The sequence below is a fragment of the Dipodomys merriami genome, unplaced genomic scaffold (genome assembly GCF_024711535.1).
Source record: "Dipodomys merriami isolate MVZ:Mamm:240054 unplaced genomic scaffold, mDipMer1.0.p SCAF_5, whole genome shotgun sequence".
NCBI lineage: Eukaryota > Metazoa > Chordata > Mammalia > Rodentia > Heteromyidae > Dipodomys > Dipodomys merriami.
Genome location: NW_027206068.1, coordinates 60,923,795 through 60,937,173, shown reverse-complemented (window position 1 = coordinate 60,937,173; position 13,379 = coordinate 60,923,795). Strand labels below are relative to the sequence as shown.

The 13,379-nt window shown below is 44.7% G+C and overlaps 1 protein-coding gene across 1 annotated transcript in view; it reads left to right on the top strand.

The window, feature by feature from the left end:
- The window catches only part of Zc3hc1 (zinc finger C3HC-type containing 1), a 28,423-nt gene extending 15,906 nt beyond the window's left edge, over positions 1–12,517 (top strand). Inside the window, exons 6-10 of the mRNA XM_069996758.1 lie at positions 721–875; positions 2,024–2,267; positions 3,721–3,933; positions 7,187–7,393; positions 12,101–12,517. Of these exons, the coding sequence (XP_069852859.1) occupies positions 721–875; positions 2,024–2,267; positions 3,721–3,933; positions 7,187–7,393; positions 12,101–12,169 (888 nt within the window). The 3' untranslated portion in view covers positions 12,170–12,517. The remainder of the gene's footprint in view (positions 1–720; positions 876–2,023; positions 2,268–3,720; positions 3,934–7,186; positions 7,394–12,100) is intronic.
- Positions 12,518–13,379: the final 862 nt, after the last annotated feature.

The following is a 13,379-nucleotide window of genomic DNA, read 5'->3' as shown; positions in this document are numbered from 1 at the left end:
ATTATGCTGGAGATTTTAGCAGTCAACTATTAACCTCTAGTGTCTGTTGTAAATATCACACTGTCCCTGGTCAAGGCAACTCCCATCTCCCATAGTTCTTTATTATGCTTAGCACAAAAATTAAGGCTGGCAAACTCTGTTTTGTCAGAAAGTAAATTCAGTGTCAGACTAAGACATAAATAGCACTATTTTCAGGGCAGGGAATGTGGCTTAGTGGTAGAGTGCTTGCCCAGAATGCATGATGAAGCCCTGAGTTCAATTCCTCAGTACCATCTAAACAGAAAAAGCCAGAAGTGCTGTGGCTCAAGTGTTAGATACTAGCCTTGAGCAAAAAGAAGCTCAGGGACAATGCCCAGGCTGTGAGTTCAAGTACTAGAACTGGCCAAAAAAAAAAAACAACTATTTTTGTTGTTTGGGTTTGAATTTCATAAGTTTTAGATTTTTAGAAAGAACTACAATTGGTAAGTTGAAAAAAATTAGTTTGGTAATTCCTGGAAAACCACCTCCATTTCTGGGTCAGCAGGTCAGCAGTTCTGAAAGCTGCTATTTGACCCCTTAGCCCTGTCCTAGAATAAGTCTTCTCTGTGGAAATGCTGCCTTCATATTTGCCCTTTCTACTCTGGATTCTGCCTTTTCCCATCTACCTGCATTATCTTGAATACATTTTCTTTTTATCGTGAGTAAAACTTCAAGTTTTTTTTTAACCTTCATTCTCTTCAGTGCTTGACAGAAGACAAGATCAGTCATCTGCTACATTTGCTTGAAGATGAACTTGACCCTGTAACTGAGGAGAGGAAAACAGCAAGCAAATTAGGTTCAGACATCCAAGTCCAAGTCACTGCCTGTGTTCTCTCTCTGTGTGGCTGGGCATGGAGGTTAGTCAGCTACTTCTGTCTAGGAGTGTAAACCATGACAATAATGCATACCTATATATTCTAGTCACTGGTCATATTTGGAAATCAGATGATGTTTTCTGTGAGAAAAGAAACAAAGCAAACATTAGTGGTGGGAGGAGGGGAGAATCCAAATTTGGGAAGGCATGGTATTTACACCTAAGTTTCCTGTCTCGTATTCCCAGTTCCCACCTGGGAACTTGTGTTCCCATAAACAGTGAAGCTCTTCTCTAAGAATAGAAAGAAAATGAAAGGAAGGAAAATAAGTTCAATTGATGAGAGGTAGCAAAGGAGTCACCAGCCTGGAGTCCCCGACATGCCCCTGGTTGGTGTTTCCATCCCAGCTGCCAGTTTGGCTGGCCTCTCTGAGGTGAAGGCTGTCAGAACTGACCTTGGTTTACCCCAGACATGCTTTCTGCAGTAGTTAACAAAGGAATTTAAGAGGACAGAACAGCTTTATGAAAGAAACTTCAAAGTAGCCTTGGGGATCTTAGAATCAATATATAACCTCCCATTACACACACAGGGTAAATCATACAAGGGCATATATACAAGATCACTATGACATTGACTGAAGTATAATACATGTAGCTGTAAAACTCCATGGAGTTCTAATAGTTACAGGTAGTTCAACAAAATGAATATCAGGAAACTGAAACATAGTTTCAGCTAATGGGGGAGTAATGGGTAGGTGGTGGATGAATAGGCAAGGACAAATACAGTCTTAATTAATACTCAGTGTCCATAAAGAAAAAGTAAGTGGTTGACAGGCCTCCAGGGAAAGGGGTAGGAGAGATGGCAAAGAATGATGGAAGGGGTGACTGATCAAAATTCATTGGACAGAAGGAGAAATGTCAAATTGTAACCCTCTCATACAACCCTTTGACGGTTAAAAAACCATAACCCCTCCAAAAAAATAAATATGGGAAAGAGAGCACACCAAAATACGTAGAAAATATGTGGGTGGCGACAGAGCTGAGGTTCTGCAATAAGGGGACCGGGCTCTAGGGGGACATGGGTCCAGCCCACTAGATCAGTTGAGATTGGTTTGGTGAGGTAAAACATGTAAGTCATTGCACATGGAATTGGCCCCTTAGGAAACCCACACTTTCTTTGCCGCTTCTTCCTAGTTCTTCTTTGGAACCCATGCAGCTCTCCCTGATGACATGCTCACAGTGTATGCGGAAGGTGGGACTCTGGGGCTTCCAGCAGATCGAGTCGTCTGTGACTGACCTGGATGCGTCCTTTGGCTTCTCCAGCTCCCCCGTTTCAGGCACCGAGGGTCGGCCAGATCGCTTCCCTCTAGTGCCTGAATCTCCTAGGAGGATGATGACCCGGAGCCAGGATGCCACGTTTTTCCCAGGTTCAGATCAGGTATTAACATAGCTTAACAGCATTCTTGCTAAGAGTGTTGGTGATAGAAAACTGGAAATTGACAAATAGCCTTCACCTCTTTTTTTTTTTTTCTTTTTTTCCCCAAACTTAAGGTCTTACACTTGCTAGCTAGGTAGGCGTTCTACTATGTGAGCCACACCCACCTCCTTTCTTGGCTCTAGTTATTTTTCAGGTAGGGTCTCAAGTATTTCCCTAGGTCCAGCTTCACACCATGATCCTCCTAACCTTCAGCCTGTGTAGCTAGACCCTCAGATATAAACCATGCCCAGCTTATTAATTGAGATGGGGTCTTTCTAACTTTTTGCACAAGCCAGCCTTTAAACACAATCTCCTAATCTCCAGTTCCTGAGTAGTTGAATTACTGATGTGAGTCATCATACCCATGTTTTGTTTTGTTATGTTAATTTTTGTGGTACTGGGAATTGAGCTTAGGGCCTTACCCATGCTACCCTACTTGAGCTATGCCCCTAGTCCTTTTGCTTTTTTTTTTTTTTTTTTTCTTGCCGGTTGTGGGGCCTGAACTCTGGGCCTGGGTGCTGTCCCTCAGCTCTTCAGCTCAAGGCTAGTGCTCTACCACTTGAGCCACAGCGCCACTTCCAGCTTTTTCTGCTTATGTGGTGCTGAGGAATCGAACCCAGGACCTCATGCATGCAAGGCAAGCACTCTACCACTGAGCCACCATCCCAGCCCTTTATTTTGTTTTTGAGATAGGGTTTTACTTCTTTTGCCTGTCTGGCTAGCTGGGAGTACAAGCGTGTGCCACCACATCCAACAGCAGGCTTTTTCATCATGTTTCTCTTCACTAGTGGAAAAATTAAATGTGTTTTAGAAATTTAGCATCAAAATAGAATAGTCTAGCTTAGTGCTGGTGGCTCATGCCTATAATCCTAGCTATTCAGGAAGCTGAGATCTGAGAATCACAGTTTAAAGCCAGGCAGGAAAGTCTATGAGACTCATTTCCGATTAACTACAAGAAAACTGGAAGTGGCACTGTGGCTCAAGTGGTAGAACACTAGCCTTGAGCTGAAGAGCTCAGGGACAGTGCCCAGGCCCAGGGTTCCAGTCCCATGACTGACAAAAAGAAAAAAAGTCTGTGAAGATGGTGGGTATGGAGGCAATTCAGAAGCTAAGTTTTGGCTGAGAATGTGGCTTAGTGGTAGAGGGTTTGCTAGCCTGCATAGTCCTGGGTTGGATTCCTCAGTACCACATACACAGAAAAAGCTGGCAGGGTGCTGTGGCTAAAGTGGTAGAATGCTATCCCTGAGCAAAAGAACCTCAGGGACAGTGGCCAGGCCCTGAATTCAAGGGCCTGGCCAAAAAAAAAGCTGAGTTTTTATCATTTAAACTATAAAATACTAGCCTTTACCTGCCTTGGAAAGAAATTGCAATCTTAACCATCAACATCACTTATGTACTCCCCTTTTTCTTTCAGACTGAAAAGAGCCCAGGTCTCATTGTCTCTAGAACCCGAAGTTGGGACTCTTCTAGTCCGGTTGAGCGGCCTGAGCCAGAGGCAGCCAGCCCTACCACCAGAAGCCGCCCAGTGACTCGAAGCATGGGAACAGGAGACAGCACTGGCCTTGACGTACCGTCGAGCCCTCTCCGGAAAGCCAAACGGGCTCGCCTTTGCTCTTCCAGCAGCTCGGTGAGTCCACTCACGCAGTAGCCTTCACTGGGCATAACAGCAGGCCAGGCCTTCATGTGAGCACGGAGAAAAAGGTATGAGCCCTACCTGCTTCTATGGCCAAAAGTATACGGTGTACTTAAAGATAGGACAGATGGCTGGCCAAGGGGAAAGCAATTTTTTTTTTTTTTTGCCAGACCTAAGGCTTAAACTCAGGGCCTGGGCACTGTCCCTGAGTTTCTTTTCCTCTACCACTTGAGCCACACGGCCACTTACGGCTTTTTCTGAGGAATTGAACCCAGGTCTTCATGCATGTGAGGCAAGCACTCTACCACTAAGCCATATTCCCAGCCCAGCAATTAAAGATTTTATCATCTGTTCCTCTGGGTTAGAGTCTGGGGAAAGAGTAAATATTTCAAACTAATAGGACAACAGTGAGGGAGGAGACAAACTTACTAAAGTCTAGTTTTTTGTTTTTGTGGGTTTTTTTGTATTTTTTTTTTTTGTAAAGAGGGATTACAGTTAATAATCAGGTAATAAGTACATTTCTTTTTGAATAGTGTCACTCATTTTCTCCCAGTTTTTTTCTCTCCCAAATCTTGTCCCGCCCCCCCCCAAGTTATATAGTTCTAACGTAGTGTCTAGTGAGTATCACTGCTGAATTAGTTCACCCTTTGTCCCACAGTTTCCATGCTTCCATTTCCCCTCCCCAAATCAGATAAACATGTACAAGACAAAGGGTTCAGAAATCAAAAACAGAGACAAAAGGAGAAAAACAGAAAAAAAAAAAAAAAAAAGAGGCGCGGGGGGTGGGGGTGGGGGGGCAATGAAAGAAGCCAGTGGCTCTTGCCTGTTATTCTAACTACTGAGGAGGCTAAAATCTGAAGGATCACAGTTTGAAGCTAGCCTAGGCAGCAAAGTCTGTGAAACTCTTATCTCTAAAATAACCAGCAAAAATCTGAGCCTGGATCCTTAGTTCAAGTTGTAGAGCACCAGTTAAGCAAGCCAAGCAAGTACTGAGTTCTAACACTGATATTGTAAAAGAAAGGAAAGCAGAAAAGGAAGGAAAATGGGAGGGAGGAAGAAAGAAAGGGAGGAAATGGGAAGAAAATAAGAATATTTTCAGGAATGTGAAAGGACAGTTGTCGCTACCGCCTCGACCAGCAAGGAGACGCGACACCGGACTCTTCTCTCTGCCGTTTATTCAGGACCTTTTTTTTTTAATCTTGTGACCCCCACCCCGGGGAGAATTCCCCACAGCCTTAAGTACCCGCTGGGTAGCCAACCCTGATACGCCACGTGGGAACCACCAATAGGTTCAGGTGCGCGGAAGCAAGCCAGATTCTTTGCCTTAGCCATATCAGGAGTTGTTTACCACGAGAGCACTCGCCATCGGGAAGGCGGAGGGCGGAAGCCGGCACCATCTTCCAGGTGCGGCTCTCGCAGCTCTCTACAGACAGTCATGAGATTGAGAACAGTCTCAGCTATATAGCAAGACTCTGTCTCAAATAAAAATAAATCTAGGCACTAGTGGCTCATAGCTAATCCTACCTACACAGGAGGTTGAATTCAGAGGATCCCAGTTCAAATTCAGCCCAGGTAGTGGAGCTTGAGCTCAGCCCTGGGCACTGTCCCTGAGCTTTTTTGCTCAAGGTTAATGCTCTACCACTTTGAGCCACATCTCCACTCCAGCTTTGTGGTAGTTAATTGGAGATAAGAGTCTCATAGACTTTCCTGCTCAGGCTGGCTTTGAACCACAATCCTTAGATCTCAGCCTCCTGAGTAGCTAGAATTACAGGCATGAGCCACCAGTGCCAGACTTATGAGACTCTCTCATCTGCAATAAACTACCCAAAAAAGGCCAGAAGTGGAGCTCTAGCTTAAGTGGTAGACTTAAGCAGAAGAAGCTCAGGGACAGTGTCTATGGTCTGAGTTGAAGCCCTGGGACTGGCATAAAAATAAAATTTGTGAGGATAAGAGGGGCACAGAAAAAGAGGGACAAAAGGTGAACAAATGAAGCAGAAATACTCACTAGACACTTGTGGGTGAGTATAGGAAGGAAAAACAAGAGAGAGTAAAAGAAGTATGACATTCTCTAAAAAGAAATTTATTCATTACCTGACTTATGTAACTGTAACCCCTCTGTATGTCACCTTTATAATGACAAGCAAAATTAAATAAATAAATAAGGAGAACATAAGACAGCCATTGGTGGCCCACTCCTGTAATCCTAGCTATTCACGAGTCTAGCTTTATAAGGATTATGGTTTGAAGTCCAAGAGACTTTTTTTTTTTGGTCATAGGGCTTGAACTCTGGGCTTGGGCGCTATCCCTCAGCTCTTCAGCTCAAGGTGAATGCTCTACCGCTTGAGCCACAGCGCCATTTCTGTTTTCTAGGTTTTCCTAGTGGTTTATTGGAGATAAGAGTCTCACGGACTTTCCTGTCTGGGCTGGCTTTGAACCGTGTTCCTCAGATCTCAGCCTCCTGAATAGCTAGGATTATAGGCATGAGCCACCAACGCCCGGCTTCCAAGAGGCGCTTATCTCCAATTAACCACCAAAAGTCAGAACTGTAGCTCAAGTGGTAGAGCATCAGCCTTAAGTGAAAAAACTGAAGGACAGCACTCAGGCTCTGAATTCAGGCCCCAGTACTGGCACAAAGAAGAACATAAAACTAGAAATACATATCTATAATCCTAGCTCTTCAGGAGGCTGAGCTCTGAGGAGCATGGTTCAAAGCCAGCCGGGGCAGGAAAGTCCATGAGACTGTTATCTCCAGTTAATCACCAGAAAACTGGAAGTAGTGCAGTGGCTTAAAGTAGTAGAGCATTAGTCTTTTTTTTTTTTTGGTTGGTTGTGGGGCTTGAACTCTGGGCCTGGGCGCTATCCCTCAGCTCTTCAGCTCAAGGCGAGCGCTCTACCACTTGAGCTACAGCGCCACTTCCGGTTTTCTGGTGGTTTATTGGAGATAGGAGTCTCACAGTCTTTCCTGCCCGGGCTGGCTTTGAACCGCGATCCTCAGATCTCAGCCTCCTGAGTAGCTAGGATTACAGGCGTGAGCCACCAGCGCCCGGCTAGAGCATTAGTCTTGAGCTGAAGAGCTCAGGGACAATGCTCAGGTCTAGAGTTCAAGCCCCATAACTGACAAAACAAAACAAACAAAAAAAAAAACTAGAAATACAAGCAGTTGGAAGATTTGAAACAATTGATTTTCTGAATAGACCGCACATCTGTCCTTCATTAACCCTGTCTATGTCTCTTCCTCTGTCCTCAGGACACATCTTCCCGAAGTTTCTTCGATCCCACCTCTCAACATCGAGACTGGTGCCCTTGGGTGAATATCACATTCAGTAATGAAATCAGAGAGCAAGGTGAAACAGAAGTGGATGCTAGCATTCCATCAGAGCCAGGCTGGAGGGCAGTGCTTTCCATCCTATTGGACTACAAACAGTCTAAGCAGCCAGCTGAACCAGACTCCATGGTGAGCCAAGGTTGCCCTGCATATGTGTGGCCCTTGTCCTTGAGATGGGCACAGAGGCTTGTCTTGTACTTCGTCCCTACCTGCCTGCAACTTCGCTAAGTTGTTGCAATCATGCTGATTATATTTCAGAGAAAGCATGAGAGTGGGTCAGTCTTTCTGCAGTTTAGCATATGACATTCCATTAAATTCTGCTAAATTCTTTGTGCCCCCAACTTAAATGACTATAAGAAGGAAAGGAATACAGAAAAGGAATTAATTGGATCAGCAGGATGCAGAGCAGCTACTTTATCAGTTAACATCTCTGCATTTGGAGCTCAGATGGGTCCATTCCCCGTATAAGACATACCACCTTATTCTAGTCCATAGCCTGCGCATATGTGCCTGGGCATATGTGCCAGTCCATCCTTAGCTAGTCTTATTAGACTGCTGTGGTCATGTAACAACAGAGAAAACATGTTGGCTCTGGGTCAGGAGTGAAGCTCACAGACATAAAAGAGTCACCACTGTGGAATCCTTGTTCCTCTGCAGGCTGGTTCCACATTTGTCTTGTAGCCTACTGTAAATATAAGTTACTGACCTCCACACCCTCCCAAGTAAATAACAAGTAAACAACGCCTGGCCAATCTCATTCCATGGTCTTTCATGGTCTTGTAGGACCACAGGCTTCCACCAGAGGGAGCTAAAATGCTAGTAAAAGCTCAGTTGTAAAATGCCCTCAGTAAATATCACATGAAGGTTTATGTTTCTGTTTTGATTTTTGTTTTTTTGTTTTCTTGGTCATGGGCGTTGAACTTTGGATCTGGGTCCAGTCCCTCAGCTCAAGACTAGCGCTTTACCACTTGAGCCATAGCACCACTTCTGGTTTTCTGGTAGTTAATTGGAGATGAGAGTCTCATGGACTTAACTGCCTCGGCTGGCTTTGAATCATGATCCTCATATCTCAGCCCCCTGAATAGCTTAGGATTATAGGCGAGAGCCAGTGGTTTCCAAATTTTTAATGGAAAAATAATCTGCATTTCTTTTCAACTTAAAAAATCCTTTTGGAACATAGTTCTTTAAAGACAAATATTTGACCTGCCACTCTACTTGAGGGATTAAATCTACCTTTGCTTACAAATTCTTTCTGCCTAAGTCTTCAGAAGATAAATGTTTGTCAGCTTTTATTAAGACTCCCCTTTAGTACTGTCATATTTAAACACACACACACACACACACACACACACAAAACATTGAGCACTGATAGCTCTCACTGCTATCCTCGCTTCTTAGGAGGCTGAGATCTGAAGATTGTGTGATTCCAAGGCAGGAAAGCTCATGAGACTTGTATCTCCAGTTAGCCAGCAAAAAGCCAAAAGTAGAGCTAAGGCTCAAGTGGTAGAGTGCTAGCTTTGAGCAAAAAAATGCTCAGAGACAGCACCCTAGTTCAAGCCCCAGGACTAACACCTGTGTGTGCACGTGTGTGCACACACGCACACACACACACACACACACACGGCTTTTGTATGTATGGTGGTAGGGGTAATGGTGGTGTTGTGGTAGAAAGAGTTACTGCATGTCATATTAGCTCTGGATTCTGGAACTTTTCAGGTTCATTATCGAAATGGGTTATTGACCTCACTGCTATGGATGATACAAAGCCTTAATGGGGCTGAGAGGAAGGATCTTGATGTTAGAAAAAGTTTTGTTTCCAAGTTACTTTCAGCTTTGTCACTAAATCAAATTCCCCTGAGTCCCAACTCAAATGTTTCCATCCTGAGACTTTCTTTTTTTAGCCAGCCCTGGAGCTTAAACTCAGGGCCTGGGTGCTGTCCTGAGCCTCTTTGTGCTCAAGGCTAGCACTCTACAGCTTGAGCCACAACACTACTTCTGACTTTTTTTTTTTTTTTTTTTTTTTTTTGTCGGTCCTAGGGCCTGAACTGTGGGCCTGAGCACTGTCCCTCAGCTCTTCAGCTCAAGCCTAGTGCTGTACCACTTGAGCCATAGTCCCATTTCCTGCTTTTTCTGCTTATGTGGTGCTGAGGGCCTCATGCATGCAGGGCAAGCACTCTTCCACTGAGCAACCTTCCTAGCCCATACTTCTGGCTTTTTTGAGTAGTTTATAGGAGATAAGAGTCTCCCTGGGGACTTTTCTGCCCAGGCTGGCTTCAAACCATGATCCTCAGATCTCAGCCTCCTGATTAGCTAGGATTACAGGCATGAGCCACTGGTGCCCAGCTCCTAGGACTTTATTTTATTGAAATCCTTATCTACGGGGCTGGGAAGGTGGCTCAGTGGTAGAGCGCTTGCCTTGCATGCCTGAGGCCCTGAGTTCGATTCCTCAGCACCACATAAGCAAAAAGAAAAAAGCCGGGAGTGGCGCTGTGGCTCAAGTGGTAGAGCGCTAGCCTTGAGCTGAAGAGGTGAGGGACAGCGTCCAGGCCCCGAGTTCAGGCCCCATGACTGGACCAAAAAAAAAAAAAAAAAATCCTTATCTACTAGAGGATAAGGGGACAGTGGAAATGCTATCTAATGTTAGAAACTAGTCATGGCTGGGCTGGGAAGGTGACTCAGTGGTAGAGTGCTTGCCTAGCATGCATGAGGCCCTGGCTTTGATTCCTCAGTACCACATAAGCAGAAAAAGCCGGAAGTGGTGCTGTGGCTCAAGTGGTAGAGTGCTAGCCTTGAGCTGAAGAGCTGAGGGACAGGGCCCAGGCCCAGAGTTCAGGCCCCACAACCGACCAAAAAAAAGGAAGAAACTAGTCATGGCTTATGGATGTGTCCTAAATGTCCTTTGTCCTCTCCCTGAGGCTCTGGTTGCATGAGAAATCTGTGCTCTATTGTTACTCTCAGAGGCTGAGAAGACCGTGTTCTGACTTACTAAGAACTTCTATTTCTAATAAATTGCTTTGTCTCCCCATAACACCATTTCTCAGAGCAGGTCCTAAGTATAATCAAGTGGCAATGATAGTCTTCCTATTTTTAGCTCTGCTGGCTAAAACTTGAGCTGAGAAAACCAAGGTCATAGTTGACTCTTAGGAGTCATTCAACTTTGTTTTATTTCTTAGCTTTGGATGATACTGTTAACCTCATCCAGGTGTCACATAAATGTGAATCCATGTTAACAAGAAATAATATACCAGGACAATTTAAGTATTATGAAGTGTGTGTGTGTGTGTGTGTGTGTGTGTGTGTGTGCGTGTGTGTGTGCGTGCGTGCGTGTGTGTGTGTGTGTGTGTGTGTGTGTGTGTATGTGTATTGGTCATGGGTCCCTCAGCACTTTTTTTTTTTGTTGGTCGTGGGGCTTGAACTCTAGGCTTGGGCGCTATGCCTCAGCTCTTCAGCTCAAAGCTAGTGCTCTACACTTTGAGCCACAGCGCCTCTTCCAGTTTTCTGGTAGTTAATTGTAGATGAGTCTCATGGAGTTTCCTGCCTGAGCTGGCCCTGAACCGTGGTCCTCAAATCTCATCCTCCTAGCTAGGATTATAGACTATATAGCTTGCCCCAGCTAGCATTGTGGATTTAAACAAAACAAAAATCAGTAAACATATGGGTAAGTTTAGTAGCTCAAACCTATCATCCCAGATACTCTCAAGAGGCAGAGATTGGGATGATAAATTCAGGGCCAGACTGGGAATGTGGCTCAGTCGTAGTATGCTTGTTTAGCATGCATGAAGCCCTGGGTTCCATTCCTCAGTACCATATAAAGAGAAAAAGCCATAAGTGGCACTGTGGCTCAGATGGTAGAGTTCTAGTCTTGAGCAAAAGAAGCTCAGGGACATTGCCCAGGCCCTGAGTTCAAACCTCAGGACTGGCAAAAAGAAGAATAGAATAGAATATATGTTGCAATAATGGGTGGTCAGAAGGGTCAGGACACATACAAATAGGAAGGAGGCTGTGAGACTTGTTTTGGAAGTATCAGTCTCACAATAGAACACAGACTTTCTTAATTATTTGGCTTCAATTGTCCATTATGCATAGTATAAAATAAAATGAGCTACTGAGGAGGCTGAGATATGAGGATCACAGTTCAAAGCCAGCCTGGGCAGGAAAGTCTATAAAACTTTTTTTTTTTTTCCTCTGGGCCTGGGCACTGTCCCTCGCTCTTCAACTCAAGGCTAGTGCTTTACCACTTGAGCCACAGTGCCACCTCTGGCTTTTTCTGTTTATGTGGTACTGAGGAATCGAACCCAGGGTCTCATGCATTCAAGGCAAGCACTTTACCACTGAGCCACCTTCCTAGCCCTATGAAACTCTTATCTCCAATTAACCACCAGAAAACCAGAAGTGGAGCTGTGGTTCAAGTAGTAGAGCACTAGCCTTGAGCAAAACAAGCTGAGGTACAGTACCTAGGCCCCAGGATTGACACAATAAATATAGTTTTGGGGGCTGGGAAGGTGGCTCGGTGGTAGAGCGCTTGCCTTGCATGCCTGAGGTCCTGGGTTCGATTCCTCAGCACCACATAAGCAAAAAGAAAAAAAAAAGCCAGAAGTGGCGCTGTGGCTCAAGTGGTAGAGCGCTAGCCTTAAGCTGAAGAGCTGAGGGACAGCGCCCAGGCCCAGAGTTCAGGCCCCGCGACTGGACCCCCCCAAAAAAAAAAAAAAGTTTTTTTTCAATCCTAGGTAAATCTAGATCATTGTAGGAGAAATGATCTGACCAATCTCTAAAGCTATTGCCTAGCTTTTTGTTTCTACAAAAGAATTTTATCCTAATATACTTTTCTACCTATAGAGTCTCTCAGAGAAATCAAGGAAAGTGTTCCGAATATTCCGGCAGTTGGAATCATTATCCTCATCCTGAAGATATACCAACCCTTGCAAGAGAAATGGATGAGAGAGACACTGAAACAGAGTCAGAATTCCAGTTTGGTCAGCCCATGCTGTTTTTCTCCATCCTGGCTTAACCACCAGGAGCCCCTGCATTCACAAAGACAGTGGATGTCAGTAGTTGTCTGCACAAGTGAAAGGCGAGTCGCCCCACAGGGATGTGGACAGAGAAGGTAAGCAAGCTGTATTCTGTGGAAAGACTGGCTTTAGAAAAGCAGATGGAAGACCCACATGGTAACATCAGTCTACACTGTAGTGCGGCAGTGTTATAAGGACTCTTATATCCCAGGAATATGAGTGTATTAATAAAAGGTTTCTTACAGTTCTTACTGTTAGAGTATTGTTTTCCTTTAGTCTAGTGGGTTGTACACTTCAGAGGAACAGTAAACAAAGTTGAATTTTGGGTTTTCCAAGTAGCTGCAAACATGAAGACTTACTTGTAATTCTGGTTAAAGAGGTATAGTGGGTTTTTTTTTCTTTCTGCTTATGTGGTGCTGAGGAATCGAACCCAGGGCCTCATGCATGCAAAGCAAGAGCTCTACCACTGAGCCACCTTTCCAGCCCCGAGGTATAGTGTTTTTTAAGCCTCAGTAGGTTTTTGTATTGGTTTGATTTGATTTGTTTGATTCTTGGAGATAAGGGTCTCAGGGACTTTTCTTCCCAAGTTGGCTTCAAACTCTGATCCTCAGATCTCAGCCCCTTTAGTAGCTAGAATTACAGACATGAAGCTGGGCGCTGGTGGCTCACACCTGTAATCCTAGCTACTCAGGAGGCTGAGATCTGAGAATCTTGGTTCAAAGCCAGCCCGGGCAGGAAAGTTCCTGAGACTCTTATCTCCAATAAACCGCTAGAAAACCAGAAGTGGTACTGTGGCTCAAGCGGTAGAGCGCTCGCCTTGAGCTGAAGAGCACAAGGACAGCGCCCATGCCCAGAGTTCAAGCCCCACGACTGCCAAAAAAAAAAAGAATTACAGACATGAGCCCCTGGTGCCAGCTCAGTCTTATTTTTTTTAAGGGGTAAATTACATTGCTCTCTGCCCCAGATCAAGCTTCATCCAGTAGACCAGGCTGTGCAGAGGCTGTTTCCACATTCTTTTCCTAAAGGTCTACCCTGCCTGATTTTTTTTTTTAACTTGCATAAATTAGTTGCACAAAGGGGCTTTTATTATGACATTTCCACACATG